Here is a 27,523-nt window from a genome sequence, read left to right as displayed (position 1 = left end):
GAGCGGTGAGCAGAACGGCCCAGAAAAGCCTGGCAGGTTTACGAATACTTCCTATGACTGACGTGACCTTCGCCTCCAAGCTAGGGTCTGTGCCTGGATGGGAAACTTGCCATAAAAATCCCAGCCTGCGTTACTCCACCCAGGATCAGCACCCCCGGGGGGCCTGAGGCTGTGGACCTTGGCGTGGTCAGGACCAAGCCGCTGGGGCTCAGTGAGCTGGGCCTTGCTCACAGCTCCCTGGCCTCAGTTTCGCCACCAGCCACTTCTCAGGAAGCTATGTTTGAGAAAGTGCCTGGAAGAATGAAACACATGACGTGGATGTGAAGGTCGGCTACTACTGCCAGGAAAGCACCAGCAGAGTTCTTTCTCGAAGGGGAAGGAGAGAGTTTGGGGCTTGTCTATATATTGATTGCTGTGGAATCAGACAAATCAACTGGTGCATAATAGTGACTGCACGCAGTGAGCCCAGCTGGTGAGCTGGGCCCTGGTCTAGGAGCTTGACAAGGATTAATTGGTTTCACCAGCATCCCTGTGAGGCTGGAGGGGCTGAAGCACAGGAGGACATGCACGCTGCCCAGCGATCACCTGGATTTGACCCCAGGCAGGCTGACTCGGGAGCCCTCCACCTCACCCCACCCTTCACAGCCCCCAGAGCAAGCGTCAGCCAGGTGTCCTCGGGGACCAGGCCTGGGGCTGCTTGGAGTTCCTCTCTCTGCCTTGGGCTCCCAGGGCCCTGAATGTGGTCTCAGCCGTCCCCTTGGTTCTGTCCTGTCCCCCTCTGTGGGTCCTCAATCTCGAGGTGCCTTCCTCTCAGTGCCCCGGGGAAGGGGGTTCTGGTGGGTCAAGGTCAGTGTTTGCTGCCCCACCCTCAGCCTGACAAGGACAGGGCCTGGGAGGAGGCCCAGGGGCTGCCTGATGCCCTCTCTCCCTCCCTCCTCCAGGACCCTGCTGTAGCCATCCCCAAGGGAACGCTCATGGCCATTTTCTGGACCACCATTTCCTACCTAGCCATCTCGGCCACCATTGGTAAGCTGCCGACCCAGACCCTGGAGGGGTCACAGGGTGCCTCCTGGCTCTCTAACAAGGATGGCTGGGCTGGGAGGACACGGCACCCCCAGGAAGTGGAGCCTCGAACTTTATTTGGGGGGCCCCTTGGGGGGTAGTTTGTGGTGGAGATGGGGGATCACCCCAGGCTCCTCTGGTCCCTTCAAACCTCAGGTTACAGATTCCATGGTATGAAAATCCTATAGGAAAAGTCATGTTCTAACTCCAGGAATAATGATCAAAACAATGAGGAGGAGGAGGAGGAAGATGACTCTAGCCACTGACTTATCACCACGTGCCCAGCCCTTTACATGCCTTATTGCATTTAATCTGGGCACTATCATTTCTGCCACTTGACGGAGGAGAAAACAAGGGCTTAGCGAGGTTAAGCGACCTGCCCAAGGTCACAGAGCCTGAGTGGTAGAGGTGGGCTGTGGACCAGGCCTGGGCTGCTGACACTCGCCTCTCACTGAGATCCTCACACATGCTCTTGCTCCCAATAGCCACATCGTGGGGAGAGCTGCTCGCAGGTGGCCAAGGGACGTGGCCCAGGTCATAGCCACTTAGGGCCTGAGATCCGGTTCTCTATTTTAAGGAGGGCACTGTGACCTCAGGTCACTTAAGCTCCCTCTGCCTCTGTAGAATGGCAATGACAATAAAAGTAGTAGTAATACCTGTTTCCCCAGAGCGTTTAAAGTCCTTAACACAGGACCTGGCACATCGGAGGTGCTCCTGCATGGTAGCTAAACTCATTGTCGTCGTCATCATCATCATCATTATTATCATAAAGTAAAGGAAGAGCTGACCCATCAGCAGCATGTCGCCCTCTGCAGAAGCGTCTGGCGTTTTCGGGGTGGGGAGGGGAGGGGAGGGAAAGGAGGCCTCCCCACACCCTCCTTCCTCCTCAGGCTCCTGTGTGGTTCGAGATGCCTCCGGGATCCTGAATGACACGGTGACCCCCGGCTCAGGCGCCTGCGAGGGGCTGGCCTGTGGCTACGGCTGGAACTTTACTGAGTGCTCCCAGCAGCACAGCTGCCGCTACGGCCTCATCAACCACTACCAGGTACGCGCGGCCCTGCCAGAGGCAGGGAGGGCCGGGTGGAGGCTGGACTGGGCTGGGGTAGACAAGGTTTGGGGGGCTGGCCCCAGGCTTGGGAAAAGAGCTTCAGGTAGGCGCCTGGGCCCAGTTTTTGCCGTGGCGGGCACTGGGTCCCCAGTGAGGGTTGCAGACTCAGGTGGCAGCTCCCAGACTCAACCCCTGCCTGCAGCGGGGACTGGGGTGCCCGGGGTGGGGGCTCTGGACCCCACCCCTCACCATGGGGGCCCGAACCCCATGTCCTTGCAGACCATGAGCATGGTGTCGGGCTTCGCACCCCTGATCACGGCCGGCATCTTTGGGGCCACCCTCTCCTCAGCCCTGGCCTGTCTCGTCTCTGCCGCCAAAGTTTTCCAGGTGAGGCTGTGGAAAGGGGCGGGAGTGTCTAGGAGGCCAGGTGCAGGGGGCCCCAGGTGACTGCCACAAAGGCCTGGAGGAGTCATATGACCCGGTGTCTAGACTGAAGGAAAAGGAGTTAGTAAAGCAAACGCTTGCAGGAAGCAGCCCCTTCCTGTGCCGAGCTTTGAAGAGCAGCTGCCTTTCCCACCCCTCACTCCCTCTGTGCAGCTTGGCACCCCGTTTGCAACCCCCTCCCAGTTTCCCTCTGATGTGATCAGCCCCTTTTGCCCTTTCAGTCTTCGTGGTGAGGTGGGGAGGGCAGGAGATCTGTCCCCTTTCAAAAGACAGAAGCCGGGACCCAGTTCAGGAAGTGCCCTGCTGAGGTCACAGAGAGAGCAAGCAGGGCCTGGGGTCCAGGTGGCCACAGGGGAGGGGATGGGGCAGGTCCCGGCCAGGGGGTGAGCCCGTCGTCCTTTGCCCACAGTGCCTGTGCAGAGACCAGCTGTACCCGCTGATCGGCTTCTTCGGCAAAGGCTATGGCAAGAACAATGAGCCAGTGCGTGGCTACCTGCTGGCCTATGCCATTGCTGTGGCCTTCATCATCATCGGTGAGTGGCCACAGGGTACGCAGGGCTGCCACCTCTCCCGGCCAGCCGTGAGGGCCATGGGGACAGGGCCCGACATGCTTTCCCTGGCTCTGCATTCCTGTGTCCTGGCAGCCGGGACCTCCCTCCCCAGGTCTGAACTAGCCCCCAGGAGCACATTGGGAGCACAGGACAAGCTGACTGACTCCTCCTCGGGAGCTGGTACAAACAGCTGGATCACTATCTCTGTAGGTATAGAACCTAGACCAACCTTATTTCTCAGACCTTGAGCTGCTGGATCCCTTGGGCTCCAAGGTAGGGGTTGCCTTAGGAGAAAGATTCCAGTTAATCAGTTAGTTAGATTGACTTTCTATCCTGGCTTTGCCATATGCCAATTGTGTGACCTTGGAAAAAATCACTTCACCTCCTAGAGCCTCTATTTCCTCATCTGAAAAATGGGAGTAATGATGCATAGAGGGTGTGTCACAGATGGGCAGGAAGAGACCATGTGTATATATCACACACACACACACACACACACACACACACACATACACACACATGCATTCACATACGCACACACTCATGTGTGCACACTCCCCAGTACTTCCTGATTTACTTAGCCAACGAGGCAGAACTTGCTAGGAGAGAGGTGGCCCTACCAAGCAAGGGCAATCGCCGTGCCTTGGCATGATGACCCCTGGTTCCTGCTCCCTATGCAGGAATGGGGTCAGGATCAGCTGTTGGTGAACCTTCGCAGGCTGGGGGGCACCTTCCTGCCACAGCTGAATCCCTGCTCTAATACTTAGGCTGGCGTCACCAAGCCATGAGACATAACCCAATGGTCTAGCCACTTCCACTCAAGGGAACCTTTCTGGACACTACATACTCCTGGATCCTGCACCAGATGAAGAGGCAGCAGGGCCACAAGCAGGGAATGGAAACACCTAGTCAGGCCTGGCATTCCCAGATGTTCCTGGATGTTTTCTGCTCACCCTGCCGTCCACCCCTGCCTCGGGTTCGATGTCATTTTATCTGGGTGGTTCTGACTGTACCTCAGATGGAGGATCACGATCTCAAATGCTCTGGGGCAAGGCTCTTGTGCTAATTCAAAGGACTCATGTACAGAAGGCCTGGCACATAAGAGTTGTTTTTCTTGTTTTGGGATCCACAGAAGCAGGCCCTGAGACAAGGATTCACATGCAAAAGTGTGTCTAGGGATGCCAGGGGTTGCAGCAGGGCAGGGGCTCGTGAGACAGGGAAGGGAAGGAGCCGGTTCTTGAGTGGGTTTCCATTGTGGGTGGAACTGCGATACAGTCTCAAGGTTTCAGAAAACAGAGAACATGTGTCTTGGGTCACACTGTAAAATGTATTTCTTACTGTAATTTGTGGTCACACAAAGAAGTGTGATAGCCACTGTCCTTGGCCATCGCGTAGCCTGATGGGATCTACCCTCACACTGCTCTCCATCCTCTTTAGAGCCGGCAGTTTACAGTTTACAAAACACTGGACTTTGAGATTCACAAAATGATGGACCCATTTCACAGATGAGAAAGTTGAGACTCACTGAGCCTCGGTGGCCCATTTGGGGTCCCCTTATCCTGAGAGGGAGGGTACCAAGGACTCCTTGGTGGAGTTGCCCAGTAGACTGTTTCCTCTCTCCCTTGGGTCCCTGAAGCTGAGCTCAACACCATCGCCCCCATCATCTCCAACTTCTTCCTGTGCTCCTATGCCCTCATCAACTTCAGCTGCTTCCACGCCTCCATCACCAACTCACCCGGTAAGCAAGACCCTCCCCCTTCATGGGGGGAGGCACCTGGGGCTGGAGTATGGAGCGGGGAGTGGAAGGCATGGATGCAGGTGGGCAAACCAAGGTCACCTCTCAAATTGAAATCAATTAAAGGGACCATTCATATAATAACAGTAATAACAGCTATCCTTTATCAAGCACTTACAGTGTACACTATACATGGATTCATGCACTGTTTACAGTATGCAGAGACTTTACTAGTTAGTGCCTTCCTACACCAGTTTTAAGGGAGTCAGGAGGCTGATTCCCCAGAGAGGGAACAAAATCGTCAGTCACAGACGGGGTGGCTGCAGGTTGCACGTTGCCCAACTCCAGGGGACGCCACTCATAGATGTTATAGATTTTTATGTTTATTATGAAAATTTTCTGGCAGATGGCAGTAAAGAGTCTCAAGGAAGACTTTTTCTAGTTAGCCCCAAATCGCCGATGGGCTGGTGCTGGGGCCACCTTTTCCCTAGACCATGGACCATGGTGCCCTGGAGCTGTGCCGTGGAGCGGCTGTCACTAGTGGCGGCCCTGGCATGGCCTGCAGGTGTGGGGCTAGGCAGAATCATGTCCTTCCCCTCCATCTCACCCCCTCGGCTCTGTGTGAGCCCTGGAAACCAGCACTGCTGTGACGTTGGATGTCCTGTGGCCGTATTTGGCCAGAGCTGGACACCTCCCCCTTGGTGTAGCCTCCACATGGCAGGATGCCAGCCAAGGCAGGTGTGTGGCCCTACCACAGCCTCCAAGCCCAGCTCCAGGAAGCAGGGTGGGGGGGCGGGCACAGACGGGGACCCCAGCCCTGGGCACTGCGGGCATTGCCACCCAGGCCCTGCCCAGCTATGCTGGCCCAGGAGGAGGCTCCGGAGTACTGAGCGTACGTCCTGCCCTGTGCCCCCCGCCCAGGGTGGAGACCCTCATTCCGATACTACAGCAAGTGGGCGGCGCTGTTTGGGGCGATCATCTCCGTGGTCATCATGTTCCTTCTCACCTGGTGGGCGGCCCTCATCGCCATCGGTGTGGTCCTCTTCCTCCTGCTCTATGTGATCTACAAGAAGCCAGGTGTGCGGTCATAGGCTGCCCAGGGGGTCACGCGTCCCTTCTCGCCCTGAGGCTGCCAAGCCGTCCTGCCTGTCAGCTCAGCCGGAGGGCCTGCCTCAGGCGCTGTGCTCTCAAGGGCCCCCCTCTGGTGCTCCAGCCTCATCCCTTCCCACGGGTTGAGGAGCCCCCGGGAGTGTGCCCACTCAGAGCCCACACCTCTACTACTAGACCACCCCCCCGGACACGCAGAGCCTGACATTGCCTGCCCAGGTCCATCCTCCTGAGAGTGGCCGGCCCACTGGTGTGCACACCAGACCGAGGGCTGCCTGACTGAAGGGCAGCCAGCCCAAGCCTGGACGTGTGGGCAGGGATGTCTACACGCATGCAGGCAAGGATCCCAGGGTGACAGCAATCTGGGAGTGGGATGCAGAATGCCGGGAAAGCCTAGCGCTCTAAAGTAGAACCCGGCCTTCCAGGTCATTGTGAAGATCTTTTTGTCAAGGGAGGAGAATGTTTTGTAGAGTCATTAGCTTGATGCATAACTTTTAAACGTGTAGCCATATTGCATGTGCAAACGTTAGGAACAGATCTACAGGCTGTCTACCTGCTCCCACGGTGCTCGGTTCCTGAAGAAGGTCAACATATGTATGTCTGGTTTCTCCCATGACTTCTAACCTTGCACACGCCCCTCAGAGGTGAACTGGGGCTCCTCGGTACAGGCTGGCTCCTACAACCTGGCCCTGAGCTACTCGGTGGGTCTCAACGAGGTGGAGGACCACATCAAGAACTATCGGTGAGTGCAGCCTTGCGGATGCCTGGGAGGCAGGGCTGGCCGTGACCGTGCTCCGGGACGCTCCAGGCCAAGGCCTGTCACCTGACCGGCAGACTCATGGTGGGCACGGCCCCCTCACAGAGAGGAAACAGCGTGGAGGAGCACTGCCCAGCAGTCAGGAGACCGGGGCTGACACTGCCCAATGGGGACCAAGCAAGTCTAGTGACTTCTCTGTACCTAAGTTTCCACAGCGGAATATGCTCTGGGCAATACAAACGCAAAGGACAATACAGTCGTCCCTCGGTATCTGCGGGGAATTAGTTCCAGCCCCACCTCCCCACCCCCACCCCCCAGATACCAGTATCCTCGGATGCTGAAGTCCGTTACATAAAAAGCCTAGCAGAGCTGGCCCTCAGTACCCGTGGTTCCACATCCACAGATTCAACCACCACCCTTGGTTGAATCTGTGGGTGCGGATACACAGGGCCACCTGTGTCTGTAAGGGTGCTCTGGTGTTGTGATCATGAGACTGACTGGGATGAGCCTCTCCCGAGTATCCTTCGAAGCTGATTCCCCTCTTTAGTGAGGGAAAGTGTGCACCCAGGACCCCCTTTCCATCAGATCACCATGTTAATAATCGGATGTATCTATGTTGCATTACCGCTCAAAGCGCCTTACATAGCCTCACCACAACCTCTGAGGTACATGAAGTTACTAACCACATTCACAGGTGAGAACACTGAGGCCCAGAGAGGTTAAATAACCGGTGCCAGGTCACACAGCTGGTGAGTGGCCCATTTTGTCTGGCTCCAGCTGAGTCTGGTAGTGACCCTTGACCATGGCCCTGGGCTGCCTCTTGACCCAGAGGCTGACTCACCCACCCAGTGGCGCAGTGATCTCATAAGTGATGGGCCTCCCCACTCCCAGTCTTTATTCTTTTCACATCCTGCTGGGCTGGGCGGGGCAGGAGCACAAGATGGAGCAGCAAGATGGTGGTTTGCCCACATGCAGCATTTGGTGGCCTGAGCAGGAAGGAAAAGGGGCACCCGGTGTGGTGGCCACCAAGAGAGCTGGAAAGGAATCATAGACGGGAAGACCACAGGGTGGTTCACCTGTCCTAGGGAGGGAGTCCTGGGAGGTGGTGGAACTCCAGGGGCACCTGTATTTGGCATCCAGACCCCCAGCTCTGTCCTGACGGCTCACACCCTTTTCCCTTCCCCTCCTCAGCCCCCAGTGCCTGGTGCTCACGGGGCCCCCCAACTTCCGCCCGGCCCTGGTGGACTTTGTGGGCACCTTCACCCGGAATCTCAGCTTGATGATCTGCGGCCACGTGCTCATCGTGAGTGCCCCCTGCAGGGGGGCGGGGCTGTACTCCTGGAGGAGCCCCTGGGCACCAGGTCCACCCCCGGGGGCAGCAGGAGGGGCTGTGGTGCCCAGAGCAGGTTCTCTCCCTCCCCATCCCTCTCCCTGGCTTGCGCACACTGTCCTGCCTCTCACCTGCTCCTTCCATCTTCCTTCCACCCCTCCCTCTCCCTCCTCCTCTGCTTTTCCTCCCCTAATTCCATAAAGGAGAACCAGCAATGAGCTCAGGGGACAGCCTCCAGGGCAGGAGAGGGGCTGAGTCCCAGGCCAGAGGGTGAAGGCCACCCCTGATGTCACCTGCCCCTGTCACCCACAGGGACCCCGCAAACAGAGGATGCCTGAGCTCCGGCTCATTGCCAACGGGCACACCAAGTGGCTGAACAAGAGGAAGATCAAGGCCTTCTACTCCGACGTCATCGCTGAGGACCTCCGCAGTGGTGTCCAGATTCTCATGCAGGTGCGCGGGCCCGGGGCTTCCTCACAGAACTTAGTTGGTGTGACGACCTGGAAGGCGGGATGCCGTGAGGGGCTAGTTGAAGCCCCTTTTGCTGCAACAGGAGTACCGCCTTTCTTGCCTTTCCAGATGTGCTGATTCAGGGCACTTTCTCAAAGTGCCCAGGGCCTGGGGAAACTGCTTTGGAGGCCTGTGGGAGCTGATGACACATTTTGTGATTTTGTTTTTTTTGAGATATAATTTTACACAGCAAACTGAAATAGTGTATAGTTTGATAAATGTTTACATATGCAGACACTGCTCAGTGCTGTGAAACCACCAGTCAGATCAAGTTCTAGAACATTCCACTGGGCAATTCATTTTACTGTTCAGTTTTTTCATTTGTAATGGGATGCATGAATAAAATAACAGTTGTTAATTCTGAGTCAACATAGGGGAATCCTTTTCAGTATTTCTCAAAATTAGAAAAAAGAGCATACGAGGTCTCCTTTTGGGATTATAAAAATATTTGGAGAGTAGGTCGAAGTTATGATTGCACAATATTTTAAGTATACTAAGCGCCACTGAATTATACACTTTTAAATGGTTGATTTTCTGTTACGTAAGTTTCACCTCAAAAAGTAAAAAAAAAATTTTAACATGAAAAAAAAGAGAACTATAAAATATGTAAGAATTAGATGACCCAGGAATACTCCAAGCTTGACATCCAAATTCAAGTCCCTTGTTATAAGAAATAATTTACTAGAAAAGCTGGAGCTGGGATAATCCAGAACTTATGGGACAGTCCAGCCGCTGGCCCCGGCTTGGAGAGGCCGCAGGGGAATAACTCTGGCTGTAGCTTCACCTTTCTCGTGGGTGTGTCCAGGCAGACAGGACCCTGAACTGGCAGATGTGTTTCCTAAGCCCCCATGACATGGCAGAGAGGACAGCTGGGGCTGAGACGGAGCCCCACCCTAGTCACAGAACAGAGCCCCGTGGGGCCTGAGGCCTGGTTCCTCACCTCATCCCCTCCCCCCCCCACCCACGGCAGGCTGCAGGTCTCGGGAGGATGAAGCCCAACATTCTGGTGGTCGGGTTCAAGAAGAACTGGCAGTCAGCTCACCCGGCCACAGTGGAAGACTACATCGGCATCCTGCAGTGAGTGAGGGCATGAGGGAGGCAGAGCCTGTGGTCTCTCAATTTGGGCCTTTGGAGTTTCCTGGGCCTTGGGAAGTAGAGGGGGAAACAGTGGGTGCTGTAAGAAGCTGAGTCCACTGGTTTGAAGCTGAGGAAGAAAAAGACAGTCTGAGGGTTCCCCACTCTGACCTGTGAGTCATAGACACCAAGATCAGCAGAAACAGGCAGGTAACACAGTGAAGTGGGCCCAGAATGGGCATTAGGGAACAGTGGGGATTGTGGCAAACTGGAGAGAACAGCTGCTATTTGGCTCCAGCTAATCGTGCCCAGGCAGAAATGTGGGCCCGGTGTTGCTAGATCTAGTTTTTCAGAGAAGATGAAAATGTGGGTTTTTAGGTGAAAATCTTGTGTCCACCTGGAGGCTTCAGAAGACCTGCAGATGGCCAGCTCTCAAGCTGTGAGGTGGTACCTCTGAAACCAGGCCTCCGAGGAGGCGACAAGCTTGGGAGATGGGACCGGGGGATAAACTCCCTAGGGATTTTAGGGTTAACTCCAAACTCTTTCTCCTTCAGCTCTTGCTGTGCAAGGTCCAGAAAATGCCTACCTGAGTTGTTTTCTGCATTGACGTGGTACAGAGAGGCAGTGTGCAGGAGCATTTAAAGAACGCGAGGCTGAGTGTTGGGGACCTGGGCCCTGCTTCCAGGTCTGCTGTGAACCAGCTATATGACTCTGAGCAGTGCATCTCACTGCCTCTAACAAAATTACAATAGGAGGCGGTGTATACCTGCTTTTCAGGAACCCGCAGCTTCAACACACCGAAACTCCAAATTGCTGGGGCCTGAAAGGCCCCTGTCCCAGTGATGTGTAGTTAAAGGAGTCCAGAGAGGGCAGTGCTTAGCCTATTAGATTAGCCCTAGCGGTGGGCTCTTGGGCACTGTGTCAACCAGGCAGTAAATATACTTGTGGGGTAGGAGCCTTGTAGACATTTATATAGACAACCTATTGATGTCTTCATGAGCGAGGCCATTCTTGTGTGCATACCTGTCCTCAGGGTTTCCAGCCTCAGCTATTTAATTCTAATCCCAGTTGGCCACTTCCTTAGTGTGTGTCATGGGCAAGTTACTCCCTAAAACTCAGGTTTTGCATCTGTCAAATGGAGAGAGTAATTCCTATCCCCACCTCTGCTGGCAGAGTTGTGAGGAGTAGCTGCATGTATCAGGAGGACAGGGCCTGGCCCTAAGACTGGCCTGCCTCAGCTTTCCCCAAGTACAGGGTCTGTAGGATCCATAGTGCCACAGACGGTAGAGCTAGACAGGTCCTGGGGGCCTTTCCAGTCCTGCCTGCACATTATACAGATGGGGAGACTGAGGCCCAGAGAGGAGGAAGGGTATGGGGGGAGGCAGGGTCAGCTCTAGACACCTGGCCTGCTGGGGGCTGGGGCCAAGGGGAGGCTGACCCCACCTCCTCTCTTTGCAGTGACGCTTTTGATTTCAACTACAGTGTGTGTGTCATGAGGATGCGTGAGGGGCTCAACATCTCGAAGGTGATGCAGGCGCACAGTGAGTACACACCCCACCTTCTTGACACCCCATCAAAATCAGAGCAGGATATCAGGAAGTTCTAGAACACATTTTTTTAAAGTGGTACAGGGAAGACAGGGGGAAATTAGTAAATAAAAGGTCACAGACTCCTAGAAAGTCAGCTTTTGATGTAGATCATCAGGTTTCTAAATGGAGAAACCGAGGTCCAGAAAGGGGATGTGACGAGCTCAGGGTCTTACTTCCAGCTGGGGCCAGAACCAGAACTGGACCTCAGAGGTCCCCGAATCACGATAAGAACTTTTGTAACCAGTGGGATAAAGAGGATTTAATAGCCAGGAAAAAGGAAAAGAGGGGTGAGAGAGGGTCACGTAAAGACAACAGAGTATGAAAACACACCCGGAAAGGCCATGAAAACTGGGTGTTTTGGTCTCCAAAACCAGGATTGGGGCACTGAGTAGGGATATGTTACATGTAAAGTCACATGTAAACAGGCAGATCTGAATGAGTAACTTTTAGAGGTGTGAAAGAAAGAACGCATATGAAGACAAACGGGGAGGCAGTGCTGAGGGAACCGGGAGGTGTGAACGCCGCAGGCTGGCCTGAGTCTTGTTCATCCAGGTCACCGAGGGCATGCCTGGCACCCAGCAGTAGTTCACTGAATATTTATGCAACCAGAATTTACAGAGCAGTGGCCACACTCCTGACCGAGGCTGCTCTAGGCGCTGGGCGTGCAGCAGGGAGCAAAACAAAGTCTGCCCTTGAGGAGCTGACATTCAGGCGGGAAACACACGGACACTGGACTCACTTCAGGCAGCGACAGCATCCTGAGGAGGTGTCCTGAGGAGGCCAACACAGGGCACGCGGGCAGGAGGGCCTCTCTGGGGAGGGGGCTTGTGGCTAGAAGGGGAGGGCTGGGGAAAGAGGGCTCCCGGCCCAGGGACCATTCACCACGCCACCCACCACTGAGGCCTGGTGGGAAGGAGCGTAGCCTGTCTGAGCAGCAGAAGGAAGCCGGGTGGGGCCGAAGCATGAAAGGAGGCAGAGGCCAGATCTGTGGAAGCTGAGAGTCAGGACCTTCTTCCCAGGGTAAGGGGGAGCCCGGAAGAGCCCCAGGCAGGAGAGCCTGGGAACAGAGCTCCCCCTTTTTTGCAGTTAACCCCGTGTTTGACCCAGCGGAGGATGGCAAGGAAGCCAGAGCCAGTGGAGCCGGGCCGTCTGTCTCCGGCACGGGTCAGTCCCACCCACTCAGAGGCTCAGGGCGCTCTCACCCTGGGAGCAGCTAGTGACGGGCCATCGGGGAACTTGGGCAAGGGCAGGAGGTTTTTGCTCGTGACAGTGGTGCCTGAGACCCCTGGGATTAAGCAACAGGGAGTCGGGGGGTGGGGCGGGGAGCAGGATAAAGACTGCCAGCCCTGCTGGAGAATTCAGTGCCCAGGCATCATGGGACCCCCACCCAGTGAGCTCTGGAGCCCAAGTCCCAACCCCTCCGAGGACCCCCTGGCCAGGCTCCAACCGGGAGGGGCAGCGATTCTCTGGCAGGCAGGGGAACCTGCAGTGCAGAAGCTGGGGGCATCCTGTGCGCATCTGTGAGGGGCACAGTGGAGTTGTTAAGAGAATGACCCCAACCCCCCAGTGCCAACCAGAATCCCAGGAGAGAGAAGCTGGGGGCAGGGGAGGGGTGCATCCCAGCCCTGCCCATCCCGGGTCCCTGCTCCTTGAGTCTCGGCATCAGGAGGGCCCATTGGTGGTGCTCTGGGCCAGTCCCCCAGTGCATGCCTGCAGCAGGGGCTTCCGGCCACCACGTGCACAGCCCCAGTGACGGCAAGCCCACCTCCCAGGGCAGCTCGCTCTGTTTTCAGACACACTCGGGTATTTGGATGGGCTCTGCTCCCATGTGACCTGCCCCTCTGCTCCCGCAGTGGACCCCGAGGGCCTGGTGCAGGAAGAGCAGGCCAGCACCATCTTCCAGTCGGAGCAGGGAAAGAAGACCATTGACATCTACTGGCTATTCGACGATGGAGGTCAGCGCCCCCAGGATGCCAGATCCCCCCAGCCGTCTCCCCTCTATAACTTACTCTCTCAGCATGCCCCTCCTGGTCACTCTCGACAAGGCTTCTGGTGGGACCTTGGAGCCCAGCAAAGGGAAATAGGGGCCCCTGGGCTCACAGGAGCCTGGCTGGGCTCCTCTCTTGGCCCCATGCTTTTCAACTATAAAATGGGAGACTTAGGGGAGCAGCTGAGGTCAACATGAGGTGGAACCTTCAGACTGGACAAGCCCTTGGGGTCACAGGCACATGACATAAATGGGAGAGATGGCCTGGTGCACAGGAAAGCTGTAGGGATATCCTTCACTTCCCAAAGAAAAACACTCTCTCCCATTTTTCTTAAAGCATATCATTCTCAGCTTTATTGTTCCCACCCTGATTGAGTCCTAGATACAGAGAAAATGTTCTGTTCCAGTAAGATATATCCTATTGTATATAGGATGTGATAGATAGTATTGAATGAGCACTTACTGTATGCTTGACACTAAGTGCTTGCATGGGTTAACCTAATGCAATCCCCAGGTAGGAACGATTATTAACCCCATTTACAAATAAGGAAACTGAGGCACAGAGTAGTGAGGTCATTTGTGGATTACACAGTGATAAGTGACAGCGATCTAGATTTACGTGTGAAATATCCCAATTGTTAAATGCCAGCTCACTTGTTTAAAAGCATTGTGCAGGCCACATAAACCCCAGCCCACAGAGCCTCGCGTTTCACCCTTGGTTTAGTCTGACACACTCATTACAGAGGTGGGTACACTGAGGTCCAGAGAGGGGAAGCGGTTTGCTAGTGGCAGAGCAGGGCAGGAACTCAGAGAGGGCTGGATCCTGAGAGCATTTTCCTCTTGACTCATGAGACCCTCCTTGCCAGGCCTCACCCTCCTCATCCCCTATCTCCTCGGCCGCAAGAAGAGATGGAATAAATGCAGGACCCGCGTGTTCGTGGGGGGCCAGATCAACAGGCTGGACCAGGAGAGAAAGGCGTAAGTGGGGGGCACTGTGTGGGTCACGCGGGAGCGGTAGGTGTCACCCCAGCACTGCCCCAGCCTGCCTCCCCCACTCCACTGCCCCCGGGGGCTTGCCCCTCTCAGGTCACAGCCATGGTGAGGAAGCTCTGGGCAGGAGCAGGTTTCTCTCCATTTCAGAGGTGGTTTTGGTGTCCTGTCCCCCTTTAATAAGATGCACATGCCCTAGTCCTGGCCATGACAGGGAGAGCTGTTAAATTTTAAACCCACAAACCTCAAGGAGATTTGTGTGAAATGAAGGATGGAGAAGGTCCCTCCTCCTCAGAAATGAGGCGGAGCTTAGAATCTTTCAGGGCAAAGTCCCCCCAAGCTTGGGTTGCTGCCTGTGGTGAGACCAGAGGTGACTTCAGTGGCCAGGATAAGGGGCGGAAAATCCTGAAGAATCTCTTGGTGAGAAGTGACTTAATTCTCCAGTTCTGTGGCTGATTCTCTGTCTAAACAAGAGGAAGCAGGCCTGGCTGGAGTGCTCGGCAGGAAATGGGATCCACCAGAATTTAGTGACATTGGTTTACTGGCTTTATTGGTCATGTCTTTCTGGCAAGAGATGCTGGTTTTCCGTTTAAATTGTGATGACAATTTCCTTTCAGGATGTATCTAAGTAAGAATGTGAGTTGACTTAAGCTGAGAAGGAAGTAAATAGTAGGCAGGTACACAGGTGTGGAGGTGGCAGGAATTGGGCAGGTGGCACATATGTGCCTAGATTTGGGCACCTGATTCTTTAGAGCAAGGTCAAGTGAGGTCTAAGGTCGTAGGATGGAGGACTGCTGGAGGGTGCAGCCGGGCTAGGAAGGACGGGGTGGGTGGCTTGCCTCAAATCATGCAGTTAATTAACCAGAGAGAAAACCCTGCCCAGCCTTTAGTGCCCGCCATGACGCCCCAGGGTCAGGACCCCGTGGCTTGTGCCACTTTAGTCCTATGCCAGGACCACATCCCCACGACCCCTTCTGAATCACCCACTGCGTGAGTTAAGGGTGACCAGCAATCCCATCGCGTTGTCCTCATCCCCCACTGAGAACTTCTATACCGGAGGGCCCTTCTCAGCAATGCAGAGGAGAGCACTGCCTGGGAGACGCAGCATCAGCTTCCCTGTGCTCTCCAAAAGGTAAACACACTTCGAAGGCTGCTTTGCCCTCTCGGCTTCCTGTTCCAGCTCCAACTGAAAGCTGGGTTCAGCAGGTTTAGTTTAGTTCAAGGCTGCAGCACTGTGGGGTCACAGGATGTCTTTCAAGCAAAGGGTGTGAAATCTCCTCTGTCCCCCAGCTGACTCTTGACCAGGCCACGTCCTCTGCCTTCCTCATGACTGCCTCCACCCAGGCCCTGCCCAGGCCTGCCAACCAGCACCGCACACCAAGATGTTTGCCCACAGCTCTGCGTTCCTAAGTTCACTCCCAAGTTCAGGGACCAGCAGTGGCTTGACAGATGGGCCCCAGCCTGCTCCTTCGGGCTTATCTCCTTTTTGTCCCCTAGCATGCTCCACACCATCCCCTGCACTCCCATGTCTTTGGTCATTTGGACTCCCCTCCTGGGGTGCTCACTCCCCACCACCTAGTCCTGGGGCATCACCAACGCTGTGTCCTGCCCCGGGATTCTGATGCAATGTGGGGGCTAGGGCCGAGGCACGTGTACTGTTTGGAAGGCTCCTTGAGTGATTCCAGTGCGGACACCCTCTTTGGCCTATAAGTCTTACCCACCATTCACCATCCAGCCAGATCACCAACTCCTCTGTGAAGCCTTCCCTGACTGCCGCAAACCACAGTTGGCGTCTCCTCCCTGTGGATGCAAAGTCAGGGCCGTCTGGCTTGCTGCTCCTGGTTCTGTACTTAGTTCATGTGTGTTCTCTGTTTCCTCAGCCACCTGAGGAGTTTCCTGCAGTTCGCCTCCCGTCCCTTAGACCCTTCCTTCTCAAAGTGTGGCCGGTGAAACAGCAGGCCTCACATAACCTGGGAGCTGGTGAGAAATGCAGAATCCCAGGTCCCAGCCCAGACCAGCTGGATCAGAATCTGCACTGTAACACCCCAGCAGGTGCTCAGACATTAAAATGTGAGGCGCCCTAGTCCAGAGGTGGCCACCAGATACTCAGGACAACTCCCTTCCCATGTCACTCATCATCACCTGACCTGCTTTATCAATATTTATTTATTGTCTGCCCTCCTCCCAGGTTAGGATGTAAACTCCCCGAGGGCAGGGTTTGTTTTGCTTGCTGCTATATCCTCCACAGGAGCTCAATAAAAACTCATTGAATGAATGAATACATTAAAAAAAAAAATCTCCATCTCCCAGGATCATTTCTCTGCTGAGCAAGTTCCGGCTGGGATTCCACGAAGTTCACATCCTTCCCGACATCAACCAGAAGCCGCAGGCTGAGCAGTGAGTTTTCTGTGCTGGGGGTTCCAGGCAGAAGGGTCGGCCCTTTCTCTCTGGTGAGCCAAGGGCAAGGACATGGTCCTTCCTGCCCCCACCTAGACTGGGCTCACGGAAAGAAAGAGGAAGGGTCGAGTGTGCAGCCGTTAATTTCTGTTTGTGTTTCTTCCCCCTGCCTGCTGGTCCTTTGCATATCAGAGCTGTGGTCTTTGCCAGAAACACACCTGGGCAGGAGGCCAAAGAATGTTCACATTTACGCTTTATCACACACCAAGTGTTTTTGAAGCTCTTACTGGTACAAATCATGGCTATCCTGCCCCTCCAGCAGAAGCCGGTGTTTCGTCTGCCAGGGACCCCCCCCCCCAACCTACCCCACAGACCTGGGGGCTGAGGGAGTCTCCAGCTTCACACTTCAGGAACCCAGACTGCTTGCTATTCACAAAAGGCTGATTTTACCTCCACTGGTTTTCTTCACATTTGTGGCTTCTGCCTGCTTGTAGCTTCCGAGCTCTTTCTGCGTCTCGAACTTTCCCTGCAGTCCCAGTCCGCTACAAGCTGCCTCCTTCCTTCTCTGGGCATTGCTTAATTTAAGTGCCTAAAAAAGGGACTGTGACTGGCCCAGCTCATCCCTTCCTGCCAAGCTAAGGTAAAGTCCACTGGAAGGCCTATTTCTTGGCTACCTTTGGTCCAGTTAGCTGAGGCCAGGAATGGCAGAATCATATGCCCCGAAATACACAGCTAAAGGGTAGCTCCTTCTGCAGGGGCCATGTCAGAGGCACGTCCCCTCCACGGGGCTGAGGGATGCTGGAGCAAACAGAACGGAAGGTGCAAAGGCCCTGAGGCAGAAACATGGCAGCTGCGGCCCCTGATGTTATGTTAACCCACTGGCACTTGGAGGGGGGAAGATGTCTAATGGTCTGAGGGACCACTCCCCCTGCCTGCCCATGCAATGGCAAGTTGGTGGACTTTAAGCAAACTCCTGTGTGAATTTGTATCAGGGCTCAATTGTGGGGCCAGAAGGGATGATTTACTCTCCTAATGGTTCAATTTTATATTCTTAAAAGAAGACATTTACAATAGGATTGTTTTATCTCAATCTGTCTATGTGAGGTTTTCCAGGACTCTATCTTCTCAATAAAGTAAGGTCTGTCCTGACCTCTTTAGCCCTTGTTTACCTGGAGAGGGAAGGAAATCAAGAAAAGAAGAAAGGAACTATTTAATAGTGATGGGTATACTGACTCTCCCATTCTCTCAGGGCTGTGCTTGAGCTGCAGGGGCAGAGATGAGTAAATTGCAGCCCTGTCCTGCAGGGTTTACCCCGGCTTAGGTGTAGGGAGGATATCAAGAGCCATCAGAATGCTGCAGACAGGGACCAGAATGCACAGGAGGATATAGGGTCGTCTCTGCTGGTGGAGGAGCAGAGCCTTGAGAAAGGCCGTGAACAGAGATGGGGGAAGACCTTCCTCAGTGCAGAGGATAGCGCAAGCCAGCGTGCAGACCCCATCCAGCACATATTATATTTAAGCCCCCCTTTGCCCCTACATCTGCCTCCACCTCCTGGACCATTTCTCTCCTCCCTTGCACAGCCAACCTTCTCCAAAGTGATGCTACATTCTTTGTGGCCGCTTCCTCCCCATCCCTCATTCTCCAGCTCACTCCAGTCTAGCTGCCCTCCCACTGCTCCACTGAAATCATGCTCTCCAGCCTCGGCCATGACCTCCGCACCACCAGATCCGCAGAGCCCACTGCTGTCCTCATCTTTCTCTGCCTCTCAGCGGCATTTGACACAGTGATCCTTCTTGAAACAGTCCTTCTTTTGGCTTCTAAGACACCACCCTCTCCTGGTTCCCACCTACCTCTGTGGTCCTCCTTTCAGTATCCTTTGCTGGCTCTTTCTCCTTTACCTGACTTCCACTGGTTGGCATCCCATTCTCCCCCGCACTTGCCTTGCTCCGGACTCATGGGCTCCTTCGCTGCTCCTCAAACAGCCCAAGCATGCTTCTGCCTCAGGGCCTTTGCACCTTCAGTTCTGTTTGCTCCAGCACCCCCTGCCCTGTGCATAGCTGGTTTCAGAAGGACGGGCATCCTTGGGTCCAGGGAGGTCTTCCTGCCCAATTAGTCCCCATCCCGGTACTCAGTTTGTGCCTTCATAATACTTCCAATCTGTATTTATTTGCTTATTTGTTGCCCAGCAGACCGTGAGCTCTGTGAGGATGGGGTATGTTGTCTGGTTTGTTCACTGTTGTGTAGCACAGAGCCTGGCACAGAATAGTGCTCAGTAAATACCTGGGGGATGGACAGGTGGATGGAGGTGGATCACAGGTTGGTCTTCGTGGACGACTTGTGGAAGTTCTGTTGAAAGTCAGAACCACCCGTCAGTGCTGAATTCAACACAGAGGCTGCTTTGATGTAAGAGGCAATGTCAGAATGGGTTTTAGCCTGAAATGTATGTCCCCGTGGCACCCACTTCCATCTCCCTCTGAGGACCTGATTCCCCTGGAAACGGGCATCTCACCCGGTCTCACTTGCTCTCTCTGTCCCCAGCACCAAGCGGTTTGAGGACATGATTGCGCCCTTCCGCCTGAATGATGGTTTCAAAGACGAGGCCACGGTCACCGAGATGAGGCGGGACTGCCCCTGGAAGATCTCGGATGAGGAGATTAACAAGAATAGAATCAAGGTGCAGGAGAGAGAAGGGCCTTGCTGGTGTGGGGTGGGGGTCCAGGGGCTCCCCAGGGTCAGCACCTGTGCCCCATCTGTCCTGGGCTTCCTTAACCCCCTCCCCAACCCTGGATTCTACTCTCCCTGCCCCAAGCCTCTGAGGTGTCCTCAAGCCATACATGCTCGGGCTGACGGGTGACCCAGTGGTTGATCTCGGAGCCTCCTTGGCGTGGGAGCCTGGTCCCCCTGCCCATTTTGAGTCACCGCCCCCTGGCCGTGGCAATGGACTGCCCGGAGTCCTTCTCCCTCCCCTCCCCTGTTCCTCCATGTGTGCAGGAAGGGATGCATAAGGCAGGTGGTGAAGGTCAAGGCACAATTTGTCCTGTGTGCCAGCAAAGCTGGCTGATCTTCTCCCCTTAGCTGTAGACCCCGCCCGGCTTCCCAGGCAGCATCTGCAGGACGCTGATAGGGCCTAAAGGAGCATGGTGGCTGCCAAGGCCATTTTTAGGTAGGGTGAGCAGTTGGGGGCCTGGGGACCACAGTTCTGCTCCCCGTGTGCTCTGCGTCAGTGGTTCTGAGGGGCAGTGTGACATCTGGTGACTTCTGGAGACATTTTTGGCTGTCACCTCCGGTGGAGGGGGACGGGATTGCTACTGTCATTTAGCGAGTAGAGGCCTGGATGCTACTAAACACCCTGCACCCCACCGGACGGGTCCACAACGAAGAATGATTCCACCCAAATGCCGACCTTGGGACGTTTACGTGAACTCACTTCCCCTCGGTTTTCCATTCTCTCACGTGGGGTGGCCGTCCACTATGAGACCCTGAGTGTCAGTCGTTTCTGAACAATTTGGAGACAGGCCTTGGTATGGGAGGGAGCCCCACACAACCCAGCGCCCACCCCAGCTTTGGGGAATTCCCTGACCCAGCAGCCCTGAGACCCCAGACCCTCCCACAGCTGCCCAGCTCCTTGGAAAATGCTGAGTAAAGCATCAGTGTCCACAGAAGGCTCTTGCCTACTCTGTTCCGGGAGAGGTGGAGCAGCTCCACCCCTGCTCCAAGTCCGCCTGATCAAGTGCTTCCCCTCGGCCTGGAGCTTTTGCATAGATTATCTCCCTCAGGCCTCCCCAAATTCCCCGGGAGAGGGCACTGTTGTACCCATTGCACAGCTGTGGACAGTGACGCTCCGGGAGGTGAGTTACCTGCTCAGGCTCTCTGCCAGGAACCCTCAGGGCTGAGATTTGAACCCAGCTTTCCCAGCCATGTGAGGGGTTCTTCCCTGCCATGATCCTGCTGGTCATGGTAATAAAGTCAGGAGGGAAACACCCAGGGGGCTTCTCCAGGAGGTGAGCTTGGCATTCACTTACCTTCTTGGGGGTGGGAGAGTCTATAATAATTTAGGGGCAACAATTCACACACCTGGTTTGAGATGTTCAAAGAGGCCACTGGGCTTGGCCGGGACCACTCACCAGACATGGGAAGTGACCACGTGGCTTTTCCTCGCCCAGTCCCTTCGGCAGGTGAGGCTGAACGAGATTCTGCTGGATTACTCCCGGGATGCCGCTCTGGTCATCATGTAAGTAGCGCCCTGCAGAAGGAGAAGTCTGTCGCCGAGCCCAAAGGTGTCAGCTCTGCAGGGGTGGCCACTGGCTGAGGACCCAAGCCTTCCCCTGTGAGGATGCAGGGCCCCAAGCTCCTGTAAACACAGCCCGGGTGGGTTCTCAGCACGTGGCCGGGCCTGCATCTGCCCCATGCCCCTCGCCTGAGCGCCAGCTGGCAGAGGTCTTGGGGCCCCAGTGTCCCGGATCTCACCGACTCCCCTCACCACCGCTTTTTCCTTATCCACTGCTTTTTCCTACCAAACTTGGCTTGACAAAGGCGACCCAGCTCATTCCAGAAGAAAATCGATTCCTAGTTGTTTGGGAACCACCCAGCCCTCCTTGGCCACCGGCCACCCCCAATTGATGTTGGTGCCAGGTCTAGGCAGTGGAAGCAGAGCCCGGCCCCAGCCCTGGCTGTTCCAGTCTCCGTGCCTGTCAGCTCCTCGAGCTTCCGTTGCTGCTGCTTGTGTCTGGTTAGGAGCTGCCTCGCTAGGGCAGGTATTGGCTGAGGCTGAGTGGAAGATGAGGGGAAGGTAACAGTGGCACAGGGAGGCTCAGGGTGGCAGACCATGGCTGGGAAAGGCCCAGCTCAAGAGGCGATGTGGGCATTTGCCAAGCGGAGTACCTGACATTTCCTGGGGTGAGCCACCTGCGGATTCCGGATTCCGCAGGACAGCAGGGAAGCCTGTGGAACCTGTTTGTTCGTACCCAGAAATCAAGATGGAGCACGCGATTTCTAGGGCCCCGCGTGCAATGAAAAGGTGGGGCCCCTTGTTCAAAAGGGATTAAGAATGTCAAGATAGTGACAGCAGAGCATGAAGCCCAGCCTGGGACCCTTCTCAGTGGGGGATTTTGTGAATGCACAGGTGGCTGCCCACAAAGATGGCTCTATGAAGCCATGCTTCCTGGAGCTTTTAGGAAGATCATTTTTTGTACAAAGAAAGTGCTTCGTGTTGCCTTTGATGTGGGGACTGTGGTATAAGGAAAGTGGGTTTATCTCCAAGCCTCTGGCTAACATCTTGCAGAAAATGTTTTGAGGGCCAGGTTAGCCTGGCCATTGACTGGGTCAGATGGCAAGACGGTGGCAATGGCTTCATCCTGGGATGGCTCTCCGACTTTCCCTGGGTGTGGTACCTGTTGTGTGCCAGCCAGGGGGTGTGGGTGTGCCAAACCACCTCTTCCTGAGTGCCACCTCCAAAACAGATTTGCGTTTTGTCTCTGCCATCGACCAGCACGCTGTGTGGCCTTGGGCAGGTAACCCTCCTTCTCTGAGACTCAGTTTCCCTGATTATAGAGAAGAGTTAAACTAAATTATTTCCAAGATTCTTTTTCACGCTAACATGCTATGATTCTAAGTTTATTCGCCGCTAAAATGAGTCCATCTCTCAAGCAGTAAGATGAGGAATTTCATCCAAGGAGGTGACTACCTGCTGTCACCTCTCCCTTCCCACTCCTCCACGCCCTGGATCTCATAGGGAAAACCAGTCCCCCACCCACCAGTCTTTGTGGGATTGGCTGATACAAATAATCAGGAGTCCAGTCACCTTAGAGAAGAGGCCTGCACACAGCGTCCCACCGCATGGCGGCAGCCGCAGCTGTTGCCCAAAGGGGCCCTGGCTGTCAAGCCAGATCCACTGGGAGGGCGCAGCAGCTGCGCTGCTCAGTCTCCAGCCCGGACACGTGCCCGTAAAAGTTCACTCTGAGGGTCACCTTCATCAGAAGCACCGGGAGACCGTGGAAAACGGCAAATTCCTCAATTCCTTCCAGATCAGGGCCTGGGGTGGGGCCCAGGAGCCTGCATTTCCCAGAAATTCTGAGGATGAAAAAACCCTCCCAAGCCTCCATGAAATGACAAAAATCACATTTTCCAGCACGTCAGCGCACTTGGACTCTTTTCTAGAGCAGCTTTGAGGCAGAACTGGCTCGTTTGCCGTCTGCTAATCAGCAGTTTATCTGATTAACGGCCCACATTTGAGCTCAACTTAACCTGCACTGCTGATAAAGCAGCCTTGTAACCAGCCCAACAAACTTTGACCACACTAACAGCCTACTTCTGGCATAACTTTTGGGTCTAGACCCCTCTTTCTTCTATAAAGGCTCCCTCCTCAAAGCCAAATAGTAGTGGTCAAAATAACAGTGATCGACATTGCATTTTATCGGTTGGGCCTCTATGACACTCAAGGCATTGGGCCTTATTAATTTTATTTTTTTATTTTTAAACATTTATTTTGAAGTATAGTTGATTTACAATGTTGTGTTAATTTCTGCTCTACAGCAAAGTGATTACGTTATACATATATATATACATTCTTTTTCATATTCTTTTCCATTATGGTTTATCATAGGCTTTTTTTTAAGTTTTTTTTTTTGATGTGGACCATTTTTAAAGTCTTTATTGAATTTGTTACAGTATTGCTTCTGTTTTATGTTTAGCTTTTTGGCCACGAGACGGGTGGGATCTTAGCTCCCCAACCAAAGATCGAACCCACACCCCCTGCACTGGAAGGCAAAGCCTTAACCACTGGACCGCCAGGGAAGTTCCTATCACAGGATATTGAATATAGCTCCCTGTGCTATATACAGTAGGACCTTGTTGTTTATCCATTCTACATATAATAGTTTGTATCTGCTAATCCCCAAATCCCAACCCACTGGGCCTTATTAATTTTCAAAACGCTATGAAGTGGTTCTATTTTACCCCCATCCCCTCTGCAGCGCACACACTTAGGAGATGAGGAAACTGAGTCTCAGAGAAATTCAGCACCTGCCGGGATCTCACAGCTGTCAAGTGGCAACTGGGTTTTGAAGCCTGAGATGCTGATTCTGAAGCACGGTTATATTTCCGCATCTAGGTTTGATCCAAGGCTGCCTTTCTTTGTGGCTAAGAGATGCAGTTCTAAACAAGAAGCTCCTTTGTTCTGGAGCAGTTTTATTTCTAAAGATTAGTCGCTTACAGCACACACATCCTGTGAACATAAATAGAGCGTGTCATTGGCTGGCACTGGGGGAGATTGCCGAGGGAATCAGTAGCATGGACAGGTGCACAGGGTCCGCTCCGGGAGGGAAAGGCCACAGCAGGAGCTATGGGAGTCCCCTGCCCTGGATAATGCAGCCACCAGTCCCCTCGTGGCCTTTGAAGTTTTTGAATTCAGTCCCGGAAAATGATGTAGAAGTTCCGGGAGGGCATTTCCAGCCTTTAGCGTAACTGTTAAATCAGGAAAGTTTGCTTTCTGTATTCCCACTTCCCGTTTCCCTGGAAAGGCACCAGACAAACATAAACACAGTCTACTAACTAAAGTGACACTGGCTTAATGGAATGTCCTTGTTCCCACCAGGTTCCCCCATCCTGGGGACCTTGCTTTTTAAGGGAAGATAGTGTTTGTGGCAAGTGAAGCTTTGAGGATGGAATTTTAAATAAGGGACAGCTGTTTAGGGACCTCAATTCACCTTCTCAGTGGAGGTGGGAGTTGCAGTGAGCAGGGGCCGCTGGGATGGAAAGATCCCAGGACCTCGGGTCAAGTCCCAGCTCTGCCACTCACTGGCTGCTCATCTCGAGCTGGTAAATAGTAATACGTGGTGACAGGACTGCTGACACCGTGAAGTGCTTACTCTGTGCGAGCATTGCTGTGCAACACCCTTCCTAAGTTGGGTTTTCGTTAGAGCTTACAAGCATCCATGAAGGAGGCATGTGTGTTCTCACTTCGGGGAAGAGAAAACCGAGGCTCAGGGCCAGTGAGCCATTTGTCAAAGCCACGTGGCTGAGGGAGTGGCAAAGCCATGACTCCTACAGCTTCTCTGACCCCAGAGCCAGGCTCTGAAGCCCAGTGTCGCACAGCACCCTCCCAGCTGCCCTGTTGCCCAGGGTGGTTCTGAGGTTCAGATGAAATAGTACCTGTGGATGTACTTTGGGAAAACAAAATGCAGTCCCACGTAAGGTGCTGGTGCCCCAGCTTCACGTAGCGCCAGCTGGCAGCTGCGATGCTGCCACCTCCAAGAGCCAAGAGCAGGACGGCTGCAGGCATCACCACGTGTCTTTGGAATCTCAGTGTGGTAGAAAAGTCACTTCCCAACATAGCCGTGAAAATGTGGCTGAAGAGCATTCCCAGGGCATGTTGTTATTTGCACAGCATTGCAGTTCGGACAAGGGGCCCTCCCCAGGCGACAACGGAGTCCTGCTCCCAGGGCCTTACCTACGGGGCAGGGAGCAGGACCAGGCCGCTCAGCTGAAACACGTGAACATATCACTTTGTTGTGGCCACAGGCAGGTGTGTAGCTGGAGAGGCGAGGCTGGCATGACCTGAGTGGTCGGATGAGTGGCATACAGCCTCACTGTGTCAGACTGTGTTCTAGGCACAGGCGGATAAGACAGACCCAGCCTGCTCGTGAGCGAACATACGTCTAGTGGGGGGAGACAGACAACACACAAATAAATAAAAATAGGATTTGAGAGTGTGAAGTGCTATGAAGATAATGAAACAGGGTGACATGATGAAGAGAGATGGGAAGATGTTATCGAAGAGGGTGATCAGAGAAGGAGGTGCCCTTGAGCCAAGACCTGAGGGAATCGAAGGAGCCAACCCGGTGAAGAGCTGGGGCCACTGCCTTCTGGGTGGAAAGAACATCACATGCCAAGGCCCTGGGGCAGGAGCAAGCTTGCCATTTTTTTCAGGAGTGGAAAGGAAGCTTCTGTGACTGTAGCGGTGTGAGCAAGGCTGCGGGTGGTGGGAGGTGAGGTTGTGGAGGCTGGTGGGGACCAGATCATGGGGACCTTGCAGGCCATGGCTTTGTGTAGAAATGCATTGTGGGAGTTCCCTGGCGGTCCAGTGGTTAGGACTCAGCGCTTTCACTGCCGGGGCTCAGGTTCGATATCTGGTCGTGGAACTAAGATCCTACAAACTGTGGGGCGCGGCCAAAAAAAAAAGAAAAGAAATGCTTTGCGGCTGAAGGTACGTTTCAGGTCATGCTTTCAAGGAGAGCAGCAGGTCATTCTTAGGGTGGCTGAGAAGAAAGAGCTCTGAAGGGGCCAATACACAGAGACGCTGTTCAGAAAGCAAACCAGGAACTGGGCCGTGTGGGGAAGGCCCCTTGGTAATTCCCCATCTGCTGCTTCTTCCTGCCCCACAGCACCTTGCCCATAGGGAGGAAGGGGAAGTGCCCGAGCTCGCTCTACATGGCCTGGCTGGAGACGCTGTCCCAGGACCTCAGACCGCCGGTCGTCCTGATCCGAGGAAACCAGGAAAACGTGCTCACCTTTTACTGCCAGTAACCCTGGGCTTGTCTGCGCCTGCCCAAAGCCAGGATGCAGGGGGTGCCCGCCTGTCCACGGGGACAGGACACACGCCCCAACACACTTGAAGTGGTAGCATCTGATGATCTCATGGAAGAAGCTGGTAGATTTCCAAATTTCATCTGGACCCCACTCCCATCAGACAAGTCCTCTGGGCTTTGTTTTTCTGGGCTGGAGAAGTAGCAGGTGGAGCTGTCTGGAAAACTCTCTGGTGGCTTCATATTCCTTTTAAGTTTTCTTTTGCTCTTGATTACAACAAATTAAGATTTCAATCTTTGATTTGTATACAAATTTTAGTCAGAGTGCTGAGTGTGAATTTGGGCCGTTTCTACAGACCTTTCCTGGGAGCACCCCCTAAACACGCCTCCCCCCTCCGATATCAGGAGAGTGGGCACCCCACCCACAGCCCTTACAGGGGGAATACAGGGGCTCGTTGAGCCTCCATAGCAATGCAAATTTTTTTAACCACCTCTCACTTCCTTTGCTTTCAATAGCATGTCTTCAGTGTTTTGGTTGGTTCTTTGGTAGACCGGGACTTTCAAACATTTTCAGACTGCAACCCACAGTAAGAAATCTATTTTACATTGAGGTTTGGAACAAACAGAGTGAAACTGAAGTGTCACAAAACAATCCTTATCCTTACTATGAGTGATGCACTTTGGTATTTTCTATTCTTTCTACTTCTTGTTCTCCTTTTAATGTTGGTTGCAATCCACTAAAATGAGTTTGGGATCCACTAATGGGTGCTGACTCATGATTTGAAAAATACAGCTTAGACTTTCCTCTGTGCCCTGTGTTTTTCTATACAACAGGGAGTTCATCTAGTTGGAGAAAGGCCATGGTGGGCATCACTGCCATTTTCCCCAGCTCATCCCACAGGGAAGGAAAGGGAACCAACAAAAACACCAGGAGGAGGGGTATGGATGGTGGGTGTGTCAGGAAAGAGCTTCAAAGAAGGGGCATGGTTTAGGGAGTCTCATGCAGGAGTGTTAAATTTCAGGTTTGGTTGGGGGTGCAGGTTTGGTGGGTCAGGAATGGGGAAGCAGAGAGGTGGGTGTAAAGATGGCAACGTTGGGCAAAGAATCAGAAAGGTCCAAACCCAGCCCAAGGCTGGGGGGAAGGACAGGGAGGAGGAACCACCAGTAAGAGATGGAAACAGAGTAAGTAGCAGAGGGGCTGCAGTGCGGGGAACGTAAGATGGGGCTCAGAGAAGAGAGAGAACCTGGGGGAGACGAACCTTGCTCAGGTAAGTGTGTTCAGGTTACTGTGGATGGAACCCCCCCAGAGTGTTTGCACCACCACCTGGGATGCAGGAGCAGGATGTACATTAAGATATGTCCAATGCTGGTGCGTGAGGCTCTCTGAAAGGGCATTTCAGCTCAGACGTACCCAAGCAGCA

At 54.0% G+C, this 27,523-nt stretch overlaps 1 protein-coding gene across 6 annotated transcripts in view; it reads left to right on the top strand.

The window, feature by feature from the left end:
- Positions 1–27,204, top strand: part of SLC12A3 (solute carrier family 12 member 3) — a gene marked incomplete at its 5' end in the record, with an annotated part of 37,092 nt that extends 9,888 nt beyond the window's left edge. For 2 of the 6 annotated variants that reach the window (XM_079908327.1, XM_079908326.1), the window contains 18 exons: positions 942–1,026; positions 1,953–2,107; positions 2,390–2,497; positions 2,964–3,087; positions 4,742–4,843; positions 5,762–5,917; positions 6,590–6,689; positions 7,896–8,007; positions 8,347–8,487; positions 9,515–9,621; positions 11,077–11,159; positions 12,294–12,341; positions 13,061–13,162; positions 14,061–14,172; positions 16,495–16,581; positions 19,120–19,255; positions 20,745–20,812; positions 25,962–27,204. In XM_079908327.1, coding sequence (XP_079764453.1) covers positions 942–1,026; positions 1,953–2,107; positions 2,390–2,497; positions 2,964–3,087; positions 4,742–4,843; positions 5,762–5,917; positions 6,590–6,689; positions 7,896–8,007; positions 8,347–8,487; positions 9,515–9,621; positions 11,077–11,159; positions 12,294–12,341; positions 13,061–13,162; positions 14,061–14,172; positions 16,495–16,581; positions 19,120–19,255; positions 20,745–20,812; positions 25,962–26,103 — 1,968 coding nt within the window. In that variant the 3' untranslated portion in view covers positions 26,104–27,204. Of the gene's footprint in view, positions 1–941; positions 1,027–1,952; positions 2,108–2,389; positions 2,498–2,963; positions 3,088–4,741; positions 4,844–5,761; positions 5,918–6,589; positions 6,690–7,895; positions 8,008–8,346; positions 8,488–9,514; positions 9,622–11,076; positions 11,160–12,293; positions 12,372–13,060; positions 13,163–14,060; positions 14,173–16,494; positions 16,582–19,119; positions 19,256–20,744; positions 20,813–25,961 lie in introns of all 6 variants that reach the window. The other 4 variants (XM_079908325.1, XM_079908324.1, XM_079908329.1 and 1 more) reach the window with 2 other exon arrangements.
- Between the last annotated feature and the right edge of the window lie 319 nt (positions 27,205–27,523).

The sequence above is a fragment of the Stenella coeruleoalba genome, assembly GCF_951394435.1.
Source record: "Stenella coeruleoalba genome assembly, chromosome: 20".
NCBI classification, from domain to species: domain Eukaryota; kingdom Metazoa; phylum Chordata; class Mammalia; order Artiodactyla; family Delphinidae; genus Stenella; species Stenella coeruleoalba.
This window is presented reverse-complemented; position numbering and strand designations above follow the sequence as displayed.